The sequence below is a fragment of the Chanodichthys erythropterus genome, chromosome 3, assembly GCF_024489055.1.
Source record: "Chanodichthys erythropterus isolate Z2021 chromosome 3, ASM2448905v1, whole genome shotgun sequence".
NCBI classification, from domain to species: domain Eukaryota; kingdom Metazoa; phylum Chordata; class Actinopteri; order Cypriniformes; family Xenocyprididae; genus Chanodichthys; species Chanodichthys erythropterus.
Window position 1 is genome coordinate 67,393,218 of NC_090223.1, and position 24,004 is coordinate 67,417,221.

A 24,004-nucleotide genomic window follows, 5' to 3' on the forward strand; every position below is an offset into this window, starting at 1 on the left:
ATTGAATCAGGAGTTTGTAGATATTTGGATAATTCTTTAATTAGAATTATTATTTGGATAATTATTTAATTATAATTCTACATTTGGAAAATTCGGGTATTGGTTTCAAAATTGGATTATTATTAGGAAACTAAGTTTGGGGAGTGTCATACAAAAAAAAAAAGGATTTTTTAAAATTTGGATTAGTGGTCTTGGACTGGAGAGCGAGAGAAACCCGGCCGACAGTTGCACTGAAATTGTGCAGATGTTGTGGTTTAGACTGCATAAGCCATGCGAAACCCCGTGTTAGGCTGAAGAAGCGCTTAACGCTTTTTTGTTATTTTTGTTTGTTATGTTAGTTTATTGTTTTTGGTGCGTCGTACGTGGGTAGACTGGTTAGCAGTTGAGCTGCATGTGGGCGTACTGAAGACTAGGGTTGAGAATAATTAGTTGTTTAATTATTAGTTAGGTGTGGGGTGGCTTTACAAGAGTTCTTGCAGTGAAAGTGTGACCAGTTGGATCTGGTGAGTATAACTTTATTTGTTTAAATGTTCTGTGGGTTATAGCGAAACAGACCGAAATGGATTTGTTACAGAATTTTTTTGACAGCTCCTACGAATGAGAAATTAGGAGGTCTGTCAAAGGAACAATTATTTAAAGTAGCTGAACATTTCGATTTTGAATTGGCTGTAACAAAGAGTTGTAAGAACTTATTCGGGACGCGGTAGAGGAAAAATTAAAAGAGAGATTGATTTTAACGGCAGAGACCCAGTCTGAAGAGGTGATACCTGAAGGTACTTCGACACCTCATGCGTTCTTAGCACCTGTTGGATTAACATTCGAGCAACAGTTAGAACTCCTTAGTATACAAAACAAAGAACGTGAATTAGATAGACAACTCGAATTACATAAATTAAAAATCCAAGAGCGAGAATAAGAACGACAATTTGAAATGCTTCGAATGCAAACTAAAATGGAAGAAGCGAAATTGGCACAGCATGCGGAACGTTTAAAATTAATCGGACAAGGAAAGTTGAGTAGTGATAATGCTGAACCTTTAGACGATCAGGAAATTTCGGGGGCGAGTGGAAATCGAATGTCAGGTTTACTACAGATGATTATTACCAAGATTCAGTGATCGAGATCCAGATGTGTTCTATTCTCTGTTCGAAAGCTTGGCTGAGGATAGAGGTTAGAACGATGCAGAGAGCCCTCCTACTACAAAGCGTTTTAGAAGGTAAAGCTCAGGAAGCCTTCATCTCACTTTCTTCAGAAAATCGAAAGAACTATAAGATAGTAAAAGAGGCCGTGTTAAAGGCATACGAGCTTGTCCCTGAAGCGTATCGACAACGATTTAGGGGATGGAGGAAACATGATCGTAAAACGCACGTTGAAGTGGCTAGGGAATTAACAAGTCATTTTAACAGGTGGTGTACATCACTGTGCGTTAGTACCTTTGAAGGTCTTTCGAATCTGATACAGTACTAGAACAGTTTAAAAACATTATCCCTGAGCATGTCACAATGTTTGTAAATGAACATAAAGTGATGACCGCTGCGGAGGCTGCTGTTCTTGCGGACGAATATGTTTTAATTCATAAAACCGCTGGTGATTCGTTCTATAAAAAGCAAAATGGTAGCGGAAATGTAGTGAAAAATTCGAACAAAGCAGAGTACTATGTTAGAAAAGTCGATCTAGATACGACCTGTAGGTATTGTTTGGGAAAAGGTCATTGGAAAAAGGAATGCCTTGTATTACGAAATAAGTCCAAAGCCGGGGGTCAAAAAGCTGTTGGTCTAGTGTCGACTACTGCATTGAGTTTCAAATCAGATGTAGGAGAAGGAATTGCATATGGAAGTGATAATCGTGATTCTTTGCAAGCCGGTTACAAAGCGTTCATAACTCTAGGGACTGTGTCTTTGGGCGAGTTGACGAAAGTACCTGTTAAGATATTGAGGGACACGGGGTCATCGGAATTGCTCTTATTGGATTTGAAACTGCCGTTTTCTTCAAAATCGATCCACTGTTCCAAATAGTGATACCGGAGGGATTGCGGGAGGTAGTTTTGAAAGCTGCACACGGTGACATAGCTGGTCACTTTGGAGTGAAGAAAACCTATCACAGGGTGATGCGTTATTTCTTTTGGCCTTGATTAAAGCGAGATGTGGCTGCTTTTATAAAAACTTGCCATGTCAATTGGTGGGAAAGCCAAACGAAGTGATAGCTCCTGCTCTGTTGTATCCTATTCCGGTGGTGAAAAATCCTTTTGAGCATCTCACGATTGATTGTGTGGGGCCATTACCTCCTTCTAAGACTGGTTCAATCTACATATTGACTGTGATGTGCCAAACTACTCGATATCCTGCTGCGTATCCATTGCGAAATATTACTACGAAGTCTGTTGTGAAGGCTTTGACACAGTTCACTTCCATATTTGGAATTCCTCGTGTTATTCAGTCTGACAGGGGAACAAATTTCACGTCTCGCATGTTTGCACAGATTCTGAAACAGTTGCGTGTAGATCATCAGAAAAGTAGTGCTCATCATCCGGAGAGTCAGGGGGCCCTCGAGCGCTTTCATCAAACGCTGAAGCAATTGCTGAGAACATATTGTACTGAATTGATGAAAGACTGGGAGGAGGGACTTCCGTGGTTGCTGCTCGCTGCTCGTGAGGTAATTCAGGAAAGTCTGGGGTTCAGTCCTAATGACTTAGTCTTTGGGCATAAGATCAGGGGACCGCTTGCGCTTTTGCGTGATGATTTGTTAGAAGCTGAACCACCTGTAAATCTTTTGGATTATGTAAATGGGTTCCGATATAGGGTGTATTGTGCCGGTGCTTTAGCTCGTGAGAATCTAGGGAGGGCCAAATCGAAAATGAAAACCTGGTTCGATCACAAGGCCGAAAGAAGGGAATTCCATTCGGGATATCAGGTCTTGGTGTTACTTCCAATGACTGGTTCTTTTTTCAGCGAGATTTTCAGGACCTTATACTGTGCTAGAGAAACTGTCAGAGCAAAATTATATGATTTCCACTCCTGATAGAAAGAAGAAGGCTCAGCTGTGCCATGTAAATCTGTTGAAGCCTTATTTGGTTCGTGCAACTGGACCAAATGTCGCTGACGGAGGAGCTGAAATTAAATCCGTTGCGACTGCTGTAGGGGGTGAAAGTGGTTCTTTGGTAGATGGGGTTGAGAAGGATATTTTTGATGAGAATTTAATTCAACCTAGACTCGGAAATTCTGAGCAGTTAAACAAATTGGAGAGTATGTTTGGGCATTTATCTCGAGTTAAGGGTGAGGAATTAAGGCAGCTGATTGCAAGTTTTCGAGTGCTTTTTTCGGATATTCCTTCCTGCACTGATATGATTCAACATGATATTGATGTTGGTGATTCAAAACCTATTCGACAACGATTTTATTGAGTGTCTCCCGAAAAACAACATCTTTTGGAATTAGAAGTCAAGTATCTCTTGGAAAATGGATTGTCAGAACGATCTAGTTCCAGTTGGGCTTCTCCTTGTCTTTTAGTTACGAAACCAGATGGTACATTTAGGTTTTGCACTGATTATAGACGATTAAATGCGGTGACGAAATCCGATTCTTTCCCGCTTCCCCGAATTGAAGATTGCATTGATTCGGTGGGGTCAACGAAGTTCGTTACGAAGATTGACCTACTTAAGGGATATTATCAAGTGCCCCTAACTACTCATGCTCAAGAAGTATGTGCTTTCACTACGTCATCGGGACTATATACTTATAAATGCATGAGTTTCGGCCTTCGAAACGCTCCCGCTACATTTCAGCGGTTGATGAATTCGGTAATCTCTGGGCTGGATGGATGTGCTGTTTATCTTGATGATGTTGTAGTGTATAGTCAGACATGGGAAGAACATCTTCATCAGTTACGTGCATTATTTACTCGTCTGGAAACAGCCAAATTGACGGTAAATTTAGCCAAATGTGAATTTGCACGTGCCACTGTGGTATACTTGGGAAATGTGGTAGGACAGGGTAAAGTGTGTCCTGTTCGGGCAAAAGTCCAGGCTATCGATAATTTCCCAGTTCCATCTACCAAGAAAGAGTTAATGAGGTTTCTAGGAATGATAGGGTATTATCGTAAGTTCTGTGAAAATTTCTCAACAGTGGTTGCTCCTTTAACAGATTTGTTGAAGGGCAAGCAGAAATATGACTGGTCCTTACGTTGTCAAAGTGCTTTTGAAAATGCCAAATTGGTGCTGAGTTCTGCTCCCGTCTTAACTGCACCTCGGTGGGACCGCCCTTTTCATTTAAAGGTTGATGCGAGTGGGTTGGGTGCAGGAGCTGCGTTATTCCAGAAGGATGACAACGGTATTGATCGACCCATTAGCTTCTTTTCTAAGAAGTTTAATTTGTGTCAAAGGAATTATTCAACCATAGAAAAGGAGTTGTTGGCATTAATTTGGGCCTTACAACATTTCGACGTGTATGTGGGTGGAGGTTCCGGACCGGTAGTAGTATTTACAGACTACAATCCTCTTACCTTCTTACAGTCTTTGCATAGTCCAAATCAACGACTTATTAGTTGGGCTTTATTTTTGCAGTCCTATAGGTTGGACATTCGTCACATTAGAGGGGTAGATAATGTGGTGGCGGATACTTTCACAAGCTCTATTGCACGAGTAATCTATTATTGGTCCTTGTCTCCCGTTCTTTCGCCCCGCCTCTGTGTATTCTCAAGGCGTGAAAAATAAAGGATACAAAATGTGCAGTGGTGGGTCTCCCTGGACCAGGTTTGAAAACCACTGGTGTATAAGATGAGCAACTCTGGTCCTGGAGAGACACTATTCTGCAGAGTTTAGCTCCATCAATGATCAAGCAAACTTGTAAAAAATGAACCCAACCCCAAAATGTAACGGTAAAGGCTGATTTTTATTTCTGTGTCGCACCTACACCCGAGACTCTGCGCTGTAGTCTATGCTAGGGGTGTGCACAAATAGTCCAATATCATTTCCAAAGTCTTGAGTATCAAGGCAATAGCCAAATAAGAAGCAGCTTGTCATGTACGTTGTCAGAGAAGAAGCAAATAGGTAACGACTTTTGTTAATTGCATGTGATCCCCTGAAACAATGTTTTTTCATTCCTATGGAAACTGAAAACACTGTTACAAGGTTCAAAAGTGTGGAAGGAAGATGACAGGGTCAGTGTGACTGGAACTCGTGGTTTATTCAGTTCTTATATGGTACAAAAAAAAATAAAAGTTGTGCTCTCTGCACTCTGAAAACATAAAGCGCATGCAGTCTGGGTAGAATTGACGTGTTGTTACATTTTTTTTAAGAGGTGCGCATCAGGCTAAGTCATAGATGTGGTACTCACATGTGGTACTCACAGCCTACACCGTACCTACGAGGTACATGTGAGGCAGAAGTATATATCAGCCTCAAGTCTGCAGGAATGCTTGAAAATTACAGGCAGGTGTATTTGATTAGGGATGAAACTTAACTCTGCAAAAGAGTGGCCCTCCAGTACCAAAGCTGCCTATCCCTGATCCATAGAATAGAAACATGTTGTTGGTTTTGATGCTTTAAATGTCTAAATTGTTTTATGTCTATTTTTGCCCTAGACCTGATGGCACTGAAAGAGATGAGTCATGAACTTAATGAAAGGGAAGAAGAGGAAGAACATTATTATGAACATCATTTCATGACTGGGGAAAGAGCGACACAGGTTTCCTCACAAAAAAGAGCTCAAAAAATGGAACAAAGTTTTTTCACCTGCCAACAGTGTGAAAAGAGTTTCACAAGTAAAGAAAGCCTTAAAGTCCACATGATAATTCACACTGGAGAGAAACCTTTCACCTGCCAACAATGTGGACAGAGTTTCAGACATGAAGAAAGCCTTAAAGTCCACACGAGAATTCACACTGGAGAAAAGCTATATATCTGCCGACAATGTGGAGAGAGTTTCAGTTATAAAAGAAGCCTTATAGTCCACATGACAATTCACACTGGAGAGAGCCCATTCACCTGCCAACAATGTGGAAAGAGTTTCACACGTGAAGAAAGCCTTAAAGACCACATGAGAACTCACACTGGAGAAAAGCATTAAGGCAGGAACACACCTTAGTTTGTTCCTGCCTTAAGTAGTTTTTTAGGGTAGTTTTTGTTAGTCGGCCGACTAAGGTTATGTCCACATGAAGCCGGAGCTTACCCTATCCAATCTTTTTTTTTCCTTGTCTCAAGAAATACCTGCATCCACACAAAACCTATGAAACCAATCAAAACTATGTATATACATGCCAGACCAGTATGTGGCGCTGTAATTCTGCCACAGAGATACACTTAAAGCAGCGAATAAGACTTGGAGCATGATGACATCATCATTTCTCAAAATACACAGATAGGCTGTACACACAAAAACGCAAAGATGGCGTTTTCAGATTTATCCACTTTGGGGGCTGGTTTAAAAAAATGGCGGTTTTACCTTCCGAAAACGCCGGATCCGGGTGGACAAATTGCCTATCCAATACAAAATTTGTGCGTATTCACAAAAATGTGTATCCATGTGGACGGGGCCTAAGTTTTCTCAGTGTGTTCCGCACCGTCGGCTGAAGTTGGTCCTCGTTGGCTGTTTTTTTTCTCGGCTGATTCGACATGTTGAATCGGCATCAGAGCTCCTCGGTCCATCTGATCATTCTGATTGGCTGTTCAGATACTGCAACCTGCTGGTTCGGAAAGGCATTTCATCTCACGCAGGCGCAGAAGGGATGTGCTACTTGTCCTTCGGCTGTCGAGTGTTGGTTTGGTGTGTCAGGGCAACTTTGGACACAGACGCTGCCGACGTGAGCCAAAACCACAGTCTGCTTTCAGCGCCACTAGTTCATCGGTGTGGGCTTAGTGTGTTCCTGCCTTGACACCTGCACTCTGTCAAGTCAAGTCACCTCTATTTATATAGCGCTTTTTACAATGCAGATTGTGTCAAAGCAGCTTTATAATTGATAATTGGTATATAATTTTTCCTTTTAAAGAATATTGTCAATGCAGGCAGATCAAAAGCACTGTTGAATAAATGTCAAGGGTACTGTTGAATATCAAATGTCAAGTCAAATTAAATTAGGGCTGCACGATTAATCGTATTTTATCACGATAACGATATCTGCTTCTCTCGATTGATTTTAAATAATCGTCACGATATTGGCCCGCTCTATGAAAATGAACATAATTTGGAAATATTGGAAGTAATATTAGGAATTTCGCTGTTTTATCTTTTGAAGTTCCTAAAGGTTTTACCAGTTTTCATAATGTTGATCAGCTAGAAATGATTTTTCTTTGCTTTACGAATTTGCCGGGCAATTTGAATCTGGTTTGTCTTATTGCAAACGAATTGTGTTGCTTTAAAATCTAATGTGAATACATATTACAAAGCGCTCACCAAAACCATGTTTTGTATTGATTTACCATCTAACGAAGTTATCGTAGTTGGTTAAATTTAAGTCTTTGTGCCACATACAGGCCTTTTGGGTGAAGTGTAGGTTGGTAAAGAACTTGCAAAATAGCCATAGTTACATTACTATTTTTGAATAAACATGATTAATAATCGTGATTATAATTTTGAGGAAACTGTGGCACTGGCTGTCGTGTTGATGATGTCTTCACAATGGATGATCTAGTCGACTCGATCTCTGCTGATACTTCAGGGCTGTGTTGTGGTCATGTCAAGGCACCGGTCCTCGGTCTCATCTGGAAACGGCCCCGAATCCGGTTGACTACGGTAAACCTCGGGATAAACAGAAAGACTAATATTAGCGTAGATGCCATTCTTCTTCTGATGTAACGAGTACATCTGGTGTTATAGGAAGAGTTCCCGGTTCCGGCTGAACTAATTTATGCAGCCTAATAATCCTTTAATGGATTTGAAAATATAAATATATAATGTGTTATGTGTATGCCAGGTTAAAGAGATGCGTTTTTAGTCTAGATTTAAACTGACAGAGTGTGTCTGCATCCCGAACAATGCTAGGAAGATTGTTCCAGAGTTTAGGTGCCAAATAGGAGAAGGATCTACCACCTGCGGTTGATTTTGATATTCTAGGTATTATCAGCTGGCCTGAATTCTGAGATCACAATAAACGTGAAGGACTATAATGCATTAAGAGCTCGCTTAGGTACTGGGGGCTAAACCATTTAGTGCTTTGTAAGTAATTAGCAAGATTTTAAAATCTATATGATGTTTAACAGGAAGCCAATGCAGTGACGACAGAACTGGGCTAATGTGGTCATACTTCCTAGTTCTAGTAAGGACTCTAGCTGCTGCATTTTGTACGAGCTGTAGTTTATTTATCAAGCGGGAGGAACAACCACCCAGTAGAGCGTTACAGTAAACTAACCTTGAGGTCATGAACGCATGAACTAACTGTTCTGCATTTTTCATTGAGAGCATATGTCGTAGTTTAGATATATTTTTAAGATGGAAGAAAGCGGTTTTACAGATGCTAGTAACATGGCCTTCAAATGAAAGATTGGTATCAAAGAGCACACCCAGGTTCCTAGCTGACGACGAAGACTTAACAGAGCAGCCATCAAGTGTTAGACAATATTCTAGGTTATTATGTGAAGAAGTTTTTGGTCCAAAAATTAGAATCTCTGTTTTTTCTGAATTTAGTAGTAGGAAATTACTGGTCATCCAGTTTTTTTATATCAGCTATGCATTCTGTTAATTTTGTGAATTGGTAAGTTTCGTCAGGGCGTGAAGAAATATAGAGCTGAGTATCATCAGCGTAGCAGTGAAAACTAACGGCATGCTTACTAATGATATCTCCCAAGGGTAGCATGTACAGAGTGAAAAGCAATGGTCCTAGTACTGAGCCTTGTGGTTCTCCATATTTAACTTGTGATCGATATATCATCTCATCGTTTACTACTACAAACTGATAACGGTCAGATAAGTATGATTTGAACCATGCCAATGCAATTCCACTAATGCCAACATAATTTTCAAGTCTATTTAAGAGAATATTGTGATCGATAGTGTCAAATGCAGCACTAAGATCCAGTAACACTAATAGAGAGATACAACCACGATCTGATGATAAGAGCAAATCATTAGTAACTCTAACGAGAGCAGTCTCAGTACTATGGTACGGTCTAAATCCTGACTGGAAATCCTCACAGATATTATTTCTTTCTAAAAAGGAACATAGTTGTGATGAAACTGCCTTTTCTAGTATTTTTGACAGAAAAGTAAGATTTGAGATCGGCCTGTAATTGACTAATTCTTTAGGATCTAGTTGTGTTTTTTTAATAAGAGGTTTAATAATAGCCAGCTTAAAAGTTTTTGGTACGTATCCTAGTGACAAAGATGAATTAACAATATTAAGAAGGGGATCTATGACTTCTGGAAGCATCTCTTTCAGTAGCTTAGTTGGTATAGGGTCTAACATACATGTTGTTGATTTTGATGATTTAACAAGTTTAGACAATTCTTCCTCTCCTAAAGCAGTAAATGAAATGAATTTTTCCTCAGGGACACTACAATGCAATGTCTGACACGATACTGTAGTAGACGGTTGCATGGTTATAATTTTCTCTCTAATATTATCAATCTTGCAAGTAAAGAATTTCATAAAGTCGTTACTGCTGTGCTCTTTGGAAACATCAGAAGTTGAAGCTTTATTTCTTGTTAATTTAGCCACTGTATCAAATAAATACCTAGGGTTGTGTTTATTTTCTTCTAAGAGTTTTGAAAAATAGGCAGATCTAGCAGTTTTTAAGGCCTTTCTGTACTCAATCATTTTCTCTCTCCACGGAATGCGAAATACTTCTAGTTTTGTTTTCTTCCAGCTACGCTCAATTTTTCTGGCTGCTGTTTTTAGGGCCCGAGTGTGCTCATTGTACCATGGCGTTGGATTAATTTCCTTAATCTTTTTTAAACGCAAAGGAGCAACTGAATCTAATGTGCTGGAAAAGACAGAGGCAATAGTTTCTGTTGCAACATCGAGGTCTTCTAAGCTGTCTGGTATGCTAAGGCGATGAAACTGATCAGGAAGGTTATTTATTAAGCAATCTTTAGTGGTAGAAGTGATGGTTCTACCATATTTATAGCACGGAGGCAGTTTAGCCTCTTTGACTAAATGTAGTATACACGAGACTAGATAATGATCTGAGATGTCGTCACTCTGCTGCAGAATTTCAACGGCGTCAATATCGATTCCATGTGACAATATTAGATCTAAAGTATGATTACGACAGTGAGTGGGTCCCGACACATGTTGTCTAACACCAATAGAGTTTAGAATGTCCGTAAATGCCAATCCCAATGAGTCTTTTTTATTATCTACATGGATATTAAAATCACCAACAAGGACTTTATCTGCAGCTAGTACTAACTCTGATAGAAAATCAGCAAATTCTTTAATAAAGTCTGTATGGTGTCCTGTATACAGTAGCCAACACAAATGTCAACTTACATAATGTTACGTAACACTCTGTGCGGGAATGGCTTCACACAGGAACAAAGCCTTAGGGAATACACGAATATTCACACTGAAGAGAAGTTATTTACATGTGATCAGTGTGGAAAAAGTTTCATATTTAAAGGGGACCTTAAGGGACATAAGGATTCACTCGAAAGAGAATGGTTTTAGAAGTCGTACCTGTGTAAAGAGTACCTGAAAACCATTCTTAAATAAAAGTACACATAATTTACAACAAAAATGACTCCGTTACAAGTTAAAAGTGACCAATTCTAAGACAATTTGAGTAAAAGTCTTGGAGTATCTGATTTTAACTGTACTTAAGTATTTTACTCATGCTGAATTTAGGCTTAAAGATGCACTAGTCCTTGACACTAGTCCAGAAATGCCAGTGAAAAAAGATGGCAAAGTGCATGATATTCTAGGGTAGTCCCTCCATGTAAGCATTATTATATTTAATGTATCTGGACCACTTTAATAAGGTTGTGTAGAAAATAACACTATCCTGCAGACTATAGGTAACAAGAACTAACAATACTTTTCATGAACTTAAAAGCCCATTAAGAACTAACATGAACTAACATTAAAGGGTCATGAATCCCCAGAACACATTTTTTTGAGCTGTGAACAGATATGTACATCATTGAAAACACTAAAGCTACTCATTAATTTAATTTAAAAGTTGAAATTAATTATTTTGCATTTTTTTTAGAGTGATTTCTGTCTTCCGATTTGAAAAGCAAAGTTGGAGCAATGTCACAAAGTGCAGGAGTTTGGATACATGTGGATTGTTTTGCTGTACCAGCACAAATGAAAATATGTTTGTATGAGATCGCATTACAGCAGAGAATTCAAATGTCACAAAAATGCTGTTCATTCTCCTCTGCGTTCGGACACACGAGCCGTATGTATGTTTCCCTCAGCACAGCAGCACATGAGTGTTGTTTGTATTTTGCCCATGATGCAGTCAGAGCTGGAGTTTGAATACGAACACATCAAAAAAACAATTGTTGTTCTGATATACAGGCGGAGGGAGCGTGCATTTGATCGGTTTCAGCGCGGAGCTTCGCTTTTTGTTTAATAACACTATCACGGGGATCCTAGCTCATACAGAATTAAGTATCTGTGTTTAAAGTTTTTATAGACATATTTTACATATTCGCCTTCACCAAACATGAACCAGCACGGTGTATGCACACATATTTACATTTACATTACATTTATGCATTTGGCAGACGCTTTTATCCAAAGCGACTTACATTGCATTATACTATACATTTGTATCTGAGTATGTGCAATCCCTGGGATCGAACCCATGACCTTGGCATTGCTAGTGCCATGCTCTAACCACTGAGCTACAGGAAAGCTTATATTTCATCAAGTCTTCAAATAAATTATATGTTCAAACTGGACACAGATACAGTGGTGTAGCCTATCTGAACGCGACGACACGATTATTCTAATAGACAAAAGACTGATTTAGATCGAAAATTCAAAGAAATATTGACAAATTTGTGTTGTTTATCATGAGACTGCAGTGCTTGTAAACATAATCAAAGTAGCCTTGTAGTAAATGAACAGAGTTTTAATCAACATAAACACAGTGCACACGCACAACAGAATCAACTTCAGATTAAATGACTTCACTCCAGTATAAATCCTCTCCAGGATCCAGCAGGTGTTCGTTATTTGTGCTTAACCCGCTCACTCACCATGCGTCTCCTGACACTTTCTCCCGCTGCAGACCTCACTGGACCACGCCCCCCTCACCACATACCCCCACCGCCGTCCGGCCTGCAGCGATCTCAGGATGGCCCTCAAAAATGCATATGCCGCTGCCAGTCATTACTGAAGATAATAATATCATCCAGATAAGCAGCAGCACATATGCACCATGGGGCCGCAAAATTTTATCCATGAGACGCTGAAAGAACGAACGGAAGAGTAACAAATTGGTGTAATCCAAACGGCGTCGTGAAAGCCGTCTTTTCTTTGGATAATGGCAACAAGGGGATCTGTCAATATCCCTTCGTTAAGTCCAGTGTCGAATAAAAGCGAGCCGTACCAAGCTGGTCAAGCAGTTCGTCCACCCGTGGCATTGGATACGCGTCGAATTTAGACACAGCGTTCACCTTGAAGTAATCCACAAAGAACCGTACTGAGCCGTCCGTTTTGGGAACCAAAACTATCGGGCTCACCCAGTTACTGCTGGATTCTTCTATTACCCCCATTTCAAGCATTGCTCCTAATTCTGTCATGATCATGAGTTGGAGTGCCCCGTTTAGCCACCAGAGGGCACTCCAACATGGACTATTGTTCACCTTAGACTACATTACCCATAATTCACCTCCTGGACTCATTATCCTGTTTCATTGCACCCAGCTGTTTTGTGCTTGCTCATTTGTTCGTTTCTGCCTTTGTTTGTGGTTTGTTATTATTTGTTACGTGCACTTTTGTTCTCTATTTTTTCTGGTTTATGTGGACTGTGCTGTGGAGTTTGACCCTTGCGTGTATGATTATGCCTTTGGACTAACCAATAAATGCTGCGCTTGGATCCTAACATCTTGTTTCTGTGTGCAATCATGACAAATTCTGCCTGTACTACTTTTTTTCTTGTGTTCAGGCAATCTATATGGCCGGCTGCGAATCACCACGCCTCTCGATGTGGTGCTGAATGAGGTCTGTACGACCCGGTAGGGGAGAAAACACGTCAGCTTGCAACTCTGACAACTCTGCTTGTAACTCAAATCAGTGAGTTGTGAGAGCGAGAGGTGATCTCCACCTGGGACCAGATCGAGGGATTGTTTTTTTTATATTCACCTCCGGCCCGAGATCATCCTCTCCGCTAATCACCATCGCCAGCATCACTGATTCTGCCTCATTCCATTTTTTTAGGAGATTGAGGTGGTAAATTTGACATGCTCCCCTTCTATCAGATCGTATTACCTCATAACCGAGCTCACCAATCTGCCGTGTGACCTCAAATGGTCCTTGCCACTTTGCAAGTAATTTTGAGCTTGAAGTGGGGAGCAATACAAGCACTTTATCTCCCGGTGAAAATTTTCGTAAATTAGTCCCCCTGTCATACAGCCGGCTTTGTCTGTCCTGGGCTTGTAACAAATTCTCCATGGATAGCCGCCCCAAAGTGTGGAGTTTTGTTCTCAAGTCCAGCACATGCTGAATTTCATTTTTCGATTGAGATGGTCCATCCTCCCAAGTCTCTCTCAGGACATCCAGTACCCCTCTTTGGGCTGGCGTCCAAAGAGAAGCTTGAAGGGGGAAAACCCCGTGGAGGCTTGCGGGACTTCTCGCACAGCGAACAACAGGGGTTCTAACCATTTATCCCAAATTTTGGCGTCCTCCTGAACGAATTTACAAATCATTGATTTAACCCTTTGAGCGGTACGTTCCCACATATGGGATTTTTATTTCTGTGCCCCTAGGCGTACGGTCCCACATATGGGATTTCGAACATTCAGCGACGTCACATAACTGCCAGATTCAAACTGTGCTTTCGCGCTTTGACTGCGAGACGGACGCGCGCAACTCGTCATATTTCACAACTATGCAGTGTTTTCAGCCACATAACGTTTCTTTTAAGGTTTCAGACATTTAAATACGCATAAGCACCATTAAAACAATGTATTTAGAGTTTTTAAAATATACACTGATGTCAGACATCAGTGGAAGGAGCAATAACAATCCATTCATATACAATTTGCCGACATTTATTCATATCAGACACACATAATGGGCCCAAGTAACTACAAAGCTTACTCTATTATTCTTCCAGTTCACCAGCCACTTACTTGCATATATTTCAGGAGAAAATGATGAATTCACCTGCTGTAAATCCGACTGACATGACTCTGCAAACTACGGGGCAAACTAAGATGGTGGCACGGATCTCGCGTTATAGATCAAGATAAAGATCATTTATAAAGGCTTTTAAACGACAAAACACACTCACTTATGCATATTTGAGGATCGGAATATCAGATAGTTGATGACATGTTAAGCAAGTTTGTGAATATTTTAAATAAACAAGGAAAAACAAAATAATAGCGATCCACCTGTCATACAGTGTTATTGTGGCTGCGTTCAGCGCTTGTGACACGCATGACGCGTCGCTATGGAAACATTAAAGACAAACGTTCTAAAATAACATCGCCTTAAAAAACTCACTCTGGGGAGACAGTTAGAATATTTTAAACTCACGCTTGAAAGGGTTAAGCGTGCAATTAAACCGTTCGACCAGCCCGTCTGTTTGTGGGTGAAAGACGCTGGTACGAATCGATTTAATGCCCAATAACTCGTAAAGTTTGCGTAACATACGTGACATAAACGCTGTGTCTTGATCAGTGAGGATTTCTTTCGGAATCCCCACTCGAGAGATTAAACTAAACAGTGCGTCCGCAACACTCTTAGCGGAAATGTTACAGAGAGCCACTGCCTCGGGAAAGGCGCTTTTGGAGTGGCCGGTGGATTCACCAGCAGACATTCACGACAAGACATTCTCGTGGATGCCCGGCCAAAAAAATCGGGTCATGAGGAAATTTAGTGTTGCTCTTTGTCCTAAATGACCAGCCATTGGGTTAGAATGAGCCGCATGGAAAAGCATTTCCCTCCGGCTTCTCGGCACTTATAACTGGGTTGTATCTTCTTTTGTCTGAGTGTCTTGGGTCACTCGATACAACCTATCTTTTATCATCGCAAAATACGGATAAGTAAGCGGGCGTCCAGGCTGGAGACCATCGATGACACTGACCTTCTCAAAAGCATGTTTTAGCATTTCATCTTGAGACTGCTCCAGGGGAAAGTCATCGCGCTCCGAAATAATACGTCTTCCAACTTCGCTCTGTTCCCCTGAAGCTGTACTCACTGGTCCCTGGTCAGCTTCTCCCACCTGCACATGCGCGTCCCCATCCGACGTCCTTTTTCCCCAAGAGGCATCCGAGCATAAACACCCTAGTAATTTAGTGAACACTGGCCAATTGGTTCCCAAAATTATCGGATGCCGGAGGTGCGGGTGAACTGCCACCTCAACTTTATTCTTTTGTCTCCTGAATTAAATAATGACCGGCATTAGAGGATATTCCACCACATCCCCGTGCACACACCGCACCCTAACCATGCAGCTTGTATCCAATGTCCTAGATGAAATCAGGCTTTGATGAATCGAGATTTGGTTACATCCTGAATCCACCAAAGCCTGATAGGTACCCCCCTTGATACTCACAGGTATTTGATACCAGCCAGCCTGACCGTGGGCAGCCTGCGGGTCGTCCGAGACCCGGATCATTGTCCCGACCTCCATCACCGGACACCTGTCCACAAAATGCTGCGGGTCCCCGCAAAGCCAACAGGCTGGCCCAGACCTGCCCGCCACTCTCGTGGCAGAGAGAGGGTTAAATGATTGGCATGGAGAAAGGGGAGAAACAGGAGCGGGGTCCGGCCCGGCAGCAGTCAGTCCCGCCCCCTCTCGGTCCGGAGAACTGTCCCTGTTCAGTTCCGCCCCGCCCCGGTCCTGGGGCAGGACACAAGGTGGGCCAGGCAGACGGGACCTGGGGAGAGGGACAGGTTGAGAGAGAGAGGGAGGGGGAAGAGAAGGAGAGAGAGAGATAGATGGAAGGGGTTTGCCGACCCCTGGGCACGCCACCATGTGATCCTCCGCTAGATGGATGGCTGAGTCCAGCAACGTGGGACGGTGGCACTGGACCCACTCGGCCTTTCTCCTCGGGAGCCGTGTGTTAAATTGCTCCAGCACCACCCTATCGATGATGTCCTCCACGTCGCCTCCCTCAGCCAGTAGCCATTTGCAGCAGGAGTCCCGGAGCTGTTTAATGGCCAGCCAGACTCCCCCAGCTCCAGGGAGCGGAAGCGCTGGCGATGTTGTTCCAGGGTCCGGCCGACGCGCTGGAGAATGGCCTGTTTGAGATCGTCGAATACCAGGAAGTTCTGTACGGGGAGCTGCTGCGCCGCCACCTGCGCTTCCCTGGATAGCAATGGGATCAGGCGCATCGGCCACTGATCCCGGGGCCACCCAGAAACCTCCGCCGATTTTTCGAACAAGTCCATGAAGGCTTCTGGGTCGTCCTGTGGCTCCATCTTGTTCAGCGGCAGGTGGGTGGGCACAGCGAGCTGTCCGGTGGTCTCCGTACGAACCTCCCAGTCAATCCAGCTCCGGAACCTCTCGCAGTCTTCCTGCTGGGCTTGTACGATGGCCTGGAAACGGCGCTCTTGATCTGTACATAGGTCCAGCAGGGCTTGATGATGTTCCTGGTGCATGACCGTGAGGGATGAGATGATTTCCTCAAACAGCTGGGCGGAGGTTGACTGCATGTCAACGGTTTCCGTCTTCCTTTCTGGGTTTCAGCACCAGTGTAGTAAATGAACAGAGTTCGTAGGGAAGGAAGAGGACAAGGGTCGGCTTTGACTGCTGACTGAGTATTTTATTGGTCTTTTCAGTAATCAACATAAAAACAGTGCACACGCACAACAGAGAATCAACTTTAAATTAAATGACTTCACTCCAGTATAAATCCTCTCCAGGATCCAGCAGGTCTCATTTAGCAGTCCCTCTCTCTCTCACACACTCCTGCTTATCCTGGTGTTTGCAGGTTGAAGGGCTCTTTTATTAATAATAAAAAATAAAACAAAACACAACAAAAACTACCCCAAGGGGAAAAACAGACTTGACTGACTTGACTTTGACTGAACTGCAACACACAAGGTAACACAGAATGACAACGATCCAGCACAGGACTGCAAACACAAGGAGAATAAATAGGAGAGCAAACAAGGCAGGTAACGGGGGAGGACAGGTAGGGCAAATGAACCAATAAAGATGTAACAAGATGGGCGGGATCAAGACAATAGACATGAGAGCACATGGCACAAAGAAACATATGACAAGCCATGTGCTCTCACCAAACATTAACAGGCTTGTTCGACTTGATGCAGCGCCGCAAAGACCGATTGGCGGCTGACTTGAAGCAGTGCATGCCGGTAAGAAATGTTGTCCGACTTGAGACAGTGCTGACGTCATGTGACTGTGACATATGGCTTTAAAGTACCGCGAGAGCGATTAGAGATCAACCACCCGAGTCAGCCAGAGCAGCATCTCGAGGAGCTGCGTGAGCTGTGATGACAACACAGCTGTTTCACGATTGGCCGGATTCACCGCATGACAACGATCACATGTGTTTTGTGTTTATTTTCACGCCTTCAGTTCCACGAATGCTTACAAATCTGTATTTTTATAACAGTTAAAGCTCTTTTCATGAAGTCACAATGTTATTGTGTCATGTTTATCAAAATAAAACTGATTAAAAACATAGACCCCACTACATTGGTATTTAAATAATATGTGCTTATATTGAACTATTGTATTTTATATTGTAAAAACAGACGCTGTAAGCAGTACATAAAGTATTGAATGAAAATGTCTCTGAAACATCAGTGTATTAGTCAAATATTGCATTTATTTCACTTCAGCTGTGATAAAGTATGCAAATGCAGCGCGAGCGTCACTACGGGAAGCAGAAAGTGTCCGACTTCATGTCTCCGTTTTCAGTTCCTCCCTGATTGCACGCGGATACTCTCGCCGATCGGTTGCATCCAGCCACAGCCGATGTCGAACACACCTAACAAAAACACAAGCACATGACCAATGAAAACAAAATCACATGCCAAACTAGACATGAGTGCCGGGATCCGAACGACACGCTACCAACATGAAACAAGACTCGCAGACGAGAGAGCACACGGCTCGAGAACACTCGAGATTACATTAGCAATGGTCATACAGGTCAACTTGCAGCATGTGTAACTTAGTCCACGATATACGTGAAGAACAAATGACGAATCATTTTTACTGAGGTAACATTAGGCTACTGTCTCAATTACGTTTCAAATTGCCATAATGGGCGTGCTAATGTTGTTTTCCTCAGCGTCTCAGCATAATGACAGAGCATACGTCCATGTGAGCTAACGTTATGTTACTTTGCACAAACATGCATAACTTTGTTCGACTGTCATGAATATATGAAATGTCCATTGACATCAAGTACAAGTTAGCCAAGCATAGATGAATCTTACCTGTCCAGGAGAAAATTAGCAACGTTGGCGTCTGTGTTCAAATTCTTCTCCGTTTTCAGCCGTCTCCATCTTTCAAAAGCATCTCCAATACAAATTCTGGTTTTATTTCGGACTTTGTCACGACGAATTTCTGAATTATAACGAGGTCTTTTTGATTTAGTAACATTAGACATTTTTATCCGACTGGAGTTAGGGTAGGTTACAGCAAAGCTGGCAACACGGATCCCGAAACACTACTGACTTCGTGATTGGTAGATAGGTGGAGGGAGGCGCCTCAGGCCAAAACACAAAATGACAACATCAACATCAGTTGAGGGCTGCAAGTCCACTTTTTAAATGACAATATCCTGGCCGGACTACTTTTGTCAGTGATATAAGCAGGGGCGTAGGAACCACTTTGACATTGGGGGGGACATTTTGGCCATTATGAATCAACGTCCATCTCGCCACCATAATAGTAACATACAGTATGGTGACGTCACGTGGTACGACATATATGAAATAACAGCAAAATAAATAAACAAAATCATCTGTTTATCATCTGTTCATCTGTTTAATTTATCTATTTATTATTACACAAATATTGAAGTTGGGAAACATAAAAGTGTACAAGCCCCCCTGCAATTGCGGGCAGAAAGGAAAGGGGCACTTTACAAGGCAAATATTTGATTTGTATCCCCAAAAAAATACAAAAACACAACAGTCACATACGGCTTTGGATATAGGCACTTGGAACTAGAACTATCATTATTATCTATATCAATAACATTTTACTTTTCTATTAAAAAGTTTATAACAGTAAAACAAAGCTTATTATCTAAGCTGACTATGAAGCTAATGAAATTGATGCTTAAGTCTAATATTCCCCTCTAATGCCAGTGCCCCACCTGCTCCCCATGCTCCTTCCCCCAGACAATGTCCCACTTTAGTTTGGTATCAGTATTTTGTTCTCAAAGTAGCCAATATGATATTGCAAACAAAGTAATAGTGGACTTATACATGGTCAGTTATGTTTATCGTGGGCTCTTCTGTATGTGAAAAATTTATAAAAGGCAAAAACTTTCATAGTCATCATTAATTCCTTTTAAGACCTCACCTCACAACCTCCACCTGTTACTTCATGTGCCACTCCTTCCTCACCTGCCTCTTTCCTGATAATACCAGCCTTCTCCTGATGACAAATTATATAATTTTTTAATGTAAATATAGGCTTGGTAAATGAAGGTTATGATGTCGCCCTGTCCTTGTGTAAAATGTGTTGTATTATAACTATTTACACTAACCTTACTCTTTGTAAAAAACTTCAGCAACGTTATTTCCTTTGGTTTTATTTTTTTCTGTGGTGGCATTATGCTGAAAAGAGATGACAGAACGTTTTACTTTTGCTAAGGTTAACAAAGAGAAATCGATTGCCCGCTATATGGCTATCTACCTAACGTAACGTTAACCTCCTCTCGCAAAGCATAACATACGTGCCATACAAAATTCCACTGTTGATTTAATGTCATGCCTCGTATCCATAATTCAGTTTTAAAAAGCTTGTTAATTTAAACCGCTTGACTGAGACTAATTTACCTCATACAAAGTCGAGTCGTTCAAAGCTGGTGCGCACCAATAACGTATTTGAATGTTCGTAGTGTAATGTTGACTTCTCTCTACCAATCAGATGCTCCGAGTCCGACTATAGGTGAAAAGTGAAGAATATGAAGCTGGTGATTGGCGAATGGTGATTATTCAAACATGAATGAAATCACTCTGGGTTTGACTGACAAAACCGAATATCTTCTTCGTCGCGTATTCAAAAAAAAAGTTCAAAATGTACAGTTTTTGTTCCTGCGGTGTATAGGCTAATTTTTGGGTGGGACACATGCAGCATTTTCCAATATTGAGGGGGACACGTCCCCCCCGTCCCCCCCGGTTCCTACGCCAGTGGATATAAGTATTTGAAATGAACATGATTTCTTAATGTCTAGTGACACATCAGGGCCATTTTATGATTAATTGAAATAGATTTCTTACATACAGCTCCTTTACGAACAAAATAATATACCTTGATTATGAGATTAAACCAAATGAATCCAAGTACATTAACTATATACAAACACACAAGGTAAATTTAGCAGATTGCTGCTGTTGGACAGGCGTTTGCAGTCGCCGCATTTCACATTTCATCTGAATATTTTTTTAAATCTCCAAAAAGCAACAAAATTGTCAAACATCCATTTAGCGCATGTTCACAGAGGAAAACGGCTGCTTGTTCTCTCGATGCTGTCTGTTTTAATGAGAAATGGCTTCAGGTGATTCAGTGAGAGAGCAGTCCAAACGAATGCGAGTGGATTCAGACCGTTTTGCAAAGGCGTTTTACCAATTCATAATTTAAAACACAATTTAAGTGTCAGAACATATGAGCAGTTTAGTTGCACAGCTGTTAAACTGAATATATGAAGTGAAGCAAGCTTTTTTCTTAAATATCCACTACACAAACAACAAATTTTTTGTCACTACAGCAACAGTAGATTCAAGTGGTGGTGGGGCTAATTTGCATATTCATTGATCCGTGTATATTCAATGAGGCAAGGGTGTAGAGTTACATTCAAGCTATTTTAAGACATGAAGAAATATATATATTTATTTTAAAATATGTCATTTTGGTGATCAGAGTTTTAAGGGATTAAAAAATCTGTTAAATCTAATAAATCTGTTCTATAGTTTATACATTAGATTACAATTTACCTGAAAATCTCTTGTTTAAACCTTCATGAAAAACTTGAAAAGCACCATTTATTTCATTTATATGTTTGTTCTGTTGTATTTGTGCTATTACTCATTAATTTGATTATTTGTTACTATTTTATTACTTAATGTTTATTTGTCTGACAATATTTAAAATATAAGTTAATCTAGTAGCTGTTGGTGTCATAACCCTGCTGTAATGTCCTATTGTCAGCGCGGGTGGCGCTATAGCGCACTGAGTTCGAGCGATCTGCAGCAGAGCTAGAGAGAGAACTGCTGTGGGTGAGTCGCTTCTGCTGCAGCTCCGTGTTAAAAGTTAAAAATAAAAGTTTCATGTTGAATGTTAGACGATGTATGAAGGGGATTGCACACATTGAACACTAATTGACGTCTAGAGTGTGTTTTCTGTTCATATTTTTGTGTATTTGATAGTTTTATTTCCGTTTTTAATGAACTTGATCTTTCCATGTGCGCCATTTTCCATGTGCGCCATTTTCCATGTGCTCCCTAACAAGTGAAATGTGTTTCGAGTAGATGGAGCTGAAGCTACTTTACTCTCTCTTTCCACTGCTCTGTGCTGGTAATTGTTTTTGTGAAATGGTATTTAATTAAGAATGTGCTGTTTTGTAAAGCATGTTGTTTTACGAATTTTTTTTTATTTCTATTCATTTCATTCTATGTTTAATATAAAGTGGAAGATTATAATCTTAAATTTAATGCTTTGGATCGTACAGTATTTTTTTAATATCAATTAGGAATATGAATAAACAGAGAATATATTAAATATATATAAAAAGGCAAATTGTTTATTGTTATATTGAGCTAATGTGAACTCACCCTTTAACTACTTACCGAATTCAGCGCAAGGCTCGAAATTGCGACTATTTTAGTCGCATATGCTCCTGAAATTTAATCTATGCGATCTAAAAATATATTTGGGAATATTTGTTTGAGTGCTTATTGTTGTGGTGTGACCTGTTTTAATTTATCTGACGTTATTAAATGAAACCGCATGCACGGTTTGTGCCTTTCGTGCGCTGATACAGTGATCAGTCCACCGTTCTAGCTACATAATATATTAAACTTCATCTTTACTATCTTAACTTTAGATTGCTGTCAATCACTCTCTTTCATTGCACTCCGTTGTCATGTGACGGGGCTAACCACTGCGTGAAACTTAAAAGGCTGAATAAGAAAGTGAGAGAAGATGAAGCGAACACTGACAGATTTCTTCTGTAAGCCACCTAAAGTCACAAATAATCCTGGAGTTGATGTGGATCCACCAGCTGAAAAGAAGTCGTACAGCTTCAGAAGAGAGTGGCTTAAAGACTGAGTGGCTCCACTATGTTGACGGCTCAATGCACTGCGTTCACTGGAAAGCCTTGGCCATTTGCATATTGTTCCAAGTATAGTATTATTGTCAAGCAATGTTTTAGCGTATGTATATATATATATATATATATATATATAATTTTTATTTTATAAAAAAAAATCATTTTATCGGTGGCCCTAATTTCATGTCAGCCCTGTTACCCTCACCAAAGAACCCTGTATAAATAATAGAGCATTCCAGTGACATCACTTCCAGGAAGTTACATAATCTCTAAACCAGCATGCCAACAGATCAAATAAAAATAAGTTTCTCTTTCTCTTCTATAATTTTTTTTTTTTTTTAATGATTTATGAGGTTTGACTGAGGGGGGATATCATGCAGTGTCAAACCTGTTACCATTTTTGAATTATACATTTAAACACTTATTTAATGTAACAATCATTATCTACAAGTAATATCCCTTTAAAGTGTACAAATTGTGCTTTTGTGATCAGGGGTCTCATTTATAAAGCGTGCGTACGCACAAAACGGGGCTGGAAATGTGCGCACGCCAGTTCCCGCGCAAAGGTTGTGATCTATAAAAACAAACTTGACGGGAGAATGTGCGCACCTTTAAGCAAACTTTGAGCCGTGCGTACGCACATTCTGGAGACAAAAGTGATATGAATTGAGATAGATGTGCTATTTTCGATCACTTTTCCAGTGACACACTGTTTTAAGGACAGCGAGGAGCGCTGGGAGCACAATAATTCCTCTTTAAACTAAACTGCAGATGTTATGACAAAATATGTTTTCGAGAATGACGATCAGTGATGCACACTTAACTTAGATATTATGGAAGACACTGCTGGATTCGGTGGTCGAACGGTCCGTTGTCCAGTTTGAATAGGTCCAATAATATCTTACTGTACAGCCACAGCTGCAGGAGGTGTTGATGTCGTGTGAAGGATCTTCAAACAATTACCATTTGAAGGACATAATTTGAGGAAAACGGTAAGATTTGCATGTTTTCTTTTTAAAATACTTTGTCAGTGAAGCGCCGAGTCAGATAACTGTATTTACACTGCAATAAATAAGTAGTCCGATCTGTTTCCACTAAAAATAGCCTATAAACTTCCTAAAAGATATGTTCACCTCATCAGCAAAACTGCATACATTTGATTTGAATTGTTTAAAACTATTCAAATACTATCTGGCCAGTGGAAATGAATGAATCAACTCTATCCTAAAACCTTTCTCTGAAGTATTTTATACAATTTTGTTTTTATGGATATTTTGATATATTTTTTCTAAAACATAAAGAGGATATTGGATGATCTTTATCAATATAATGTGTGGCACAAATTGCATTTATAGTCCATATCGAATATTTTCCAATGTCTTGTACCTTTGACGGTGTTAACCGTGGTGTCA

The 24,004-nt window shown here is 40.7% G+C and overlaps 2 protein-coding genes across 2 annotated transcripts in view; one reads left to right on the top strand and one right to left on the bottom strand.

Moving 5' to 3' along the window:
• The window catches only part of LOC137005952 (gastrula zinc finger protein XlCGF57.1-like), a 779,808-nt gene that overhangs the window by 530,929 nt on the left and 224,875 nt on the right, over positions 1-24,004 (bottom strand). The window lies entirely within an intron of this gene.
• Positions 1-24,004, top strand: part of LOC137006201 (gastrula zinc finger protein XlCGF57.1-like) — a 703,714-nt gene that overhangs the window by 4,764 nt on the left and 674,946 nt on the right. Inside the window, exon 3 of the mRNA XM_067366789.1 lies at positions 5,578-6,009. Within this exon, the coding sequence (XP_067222890.1) occupies positions 5,583-6,009 (427 nt within the window). The 5' untranslated portion in view covers positions 5,578-5,582. The remainder of the gene's footprint in view (positions 1-5,577; positions 6,010-24,004) is intronic.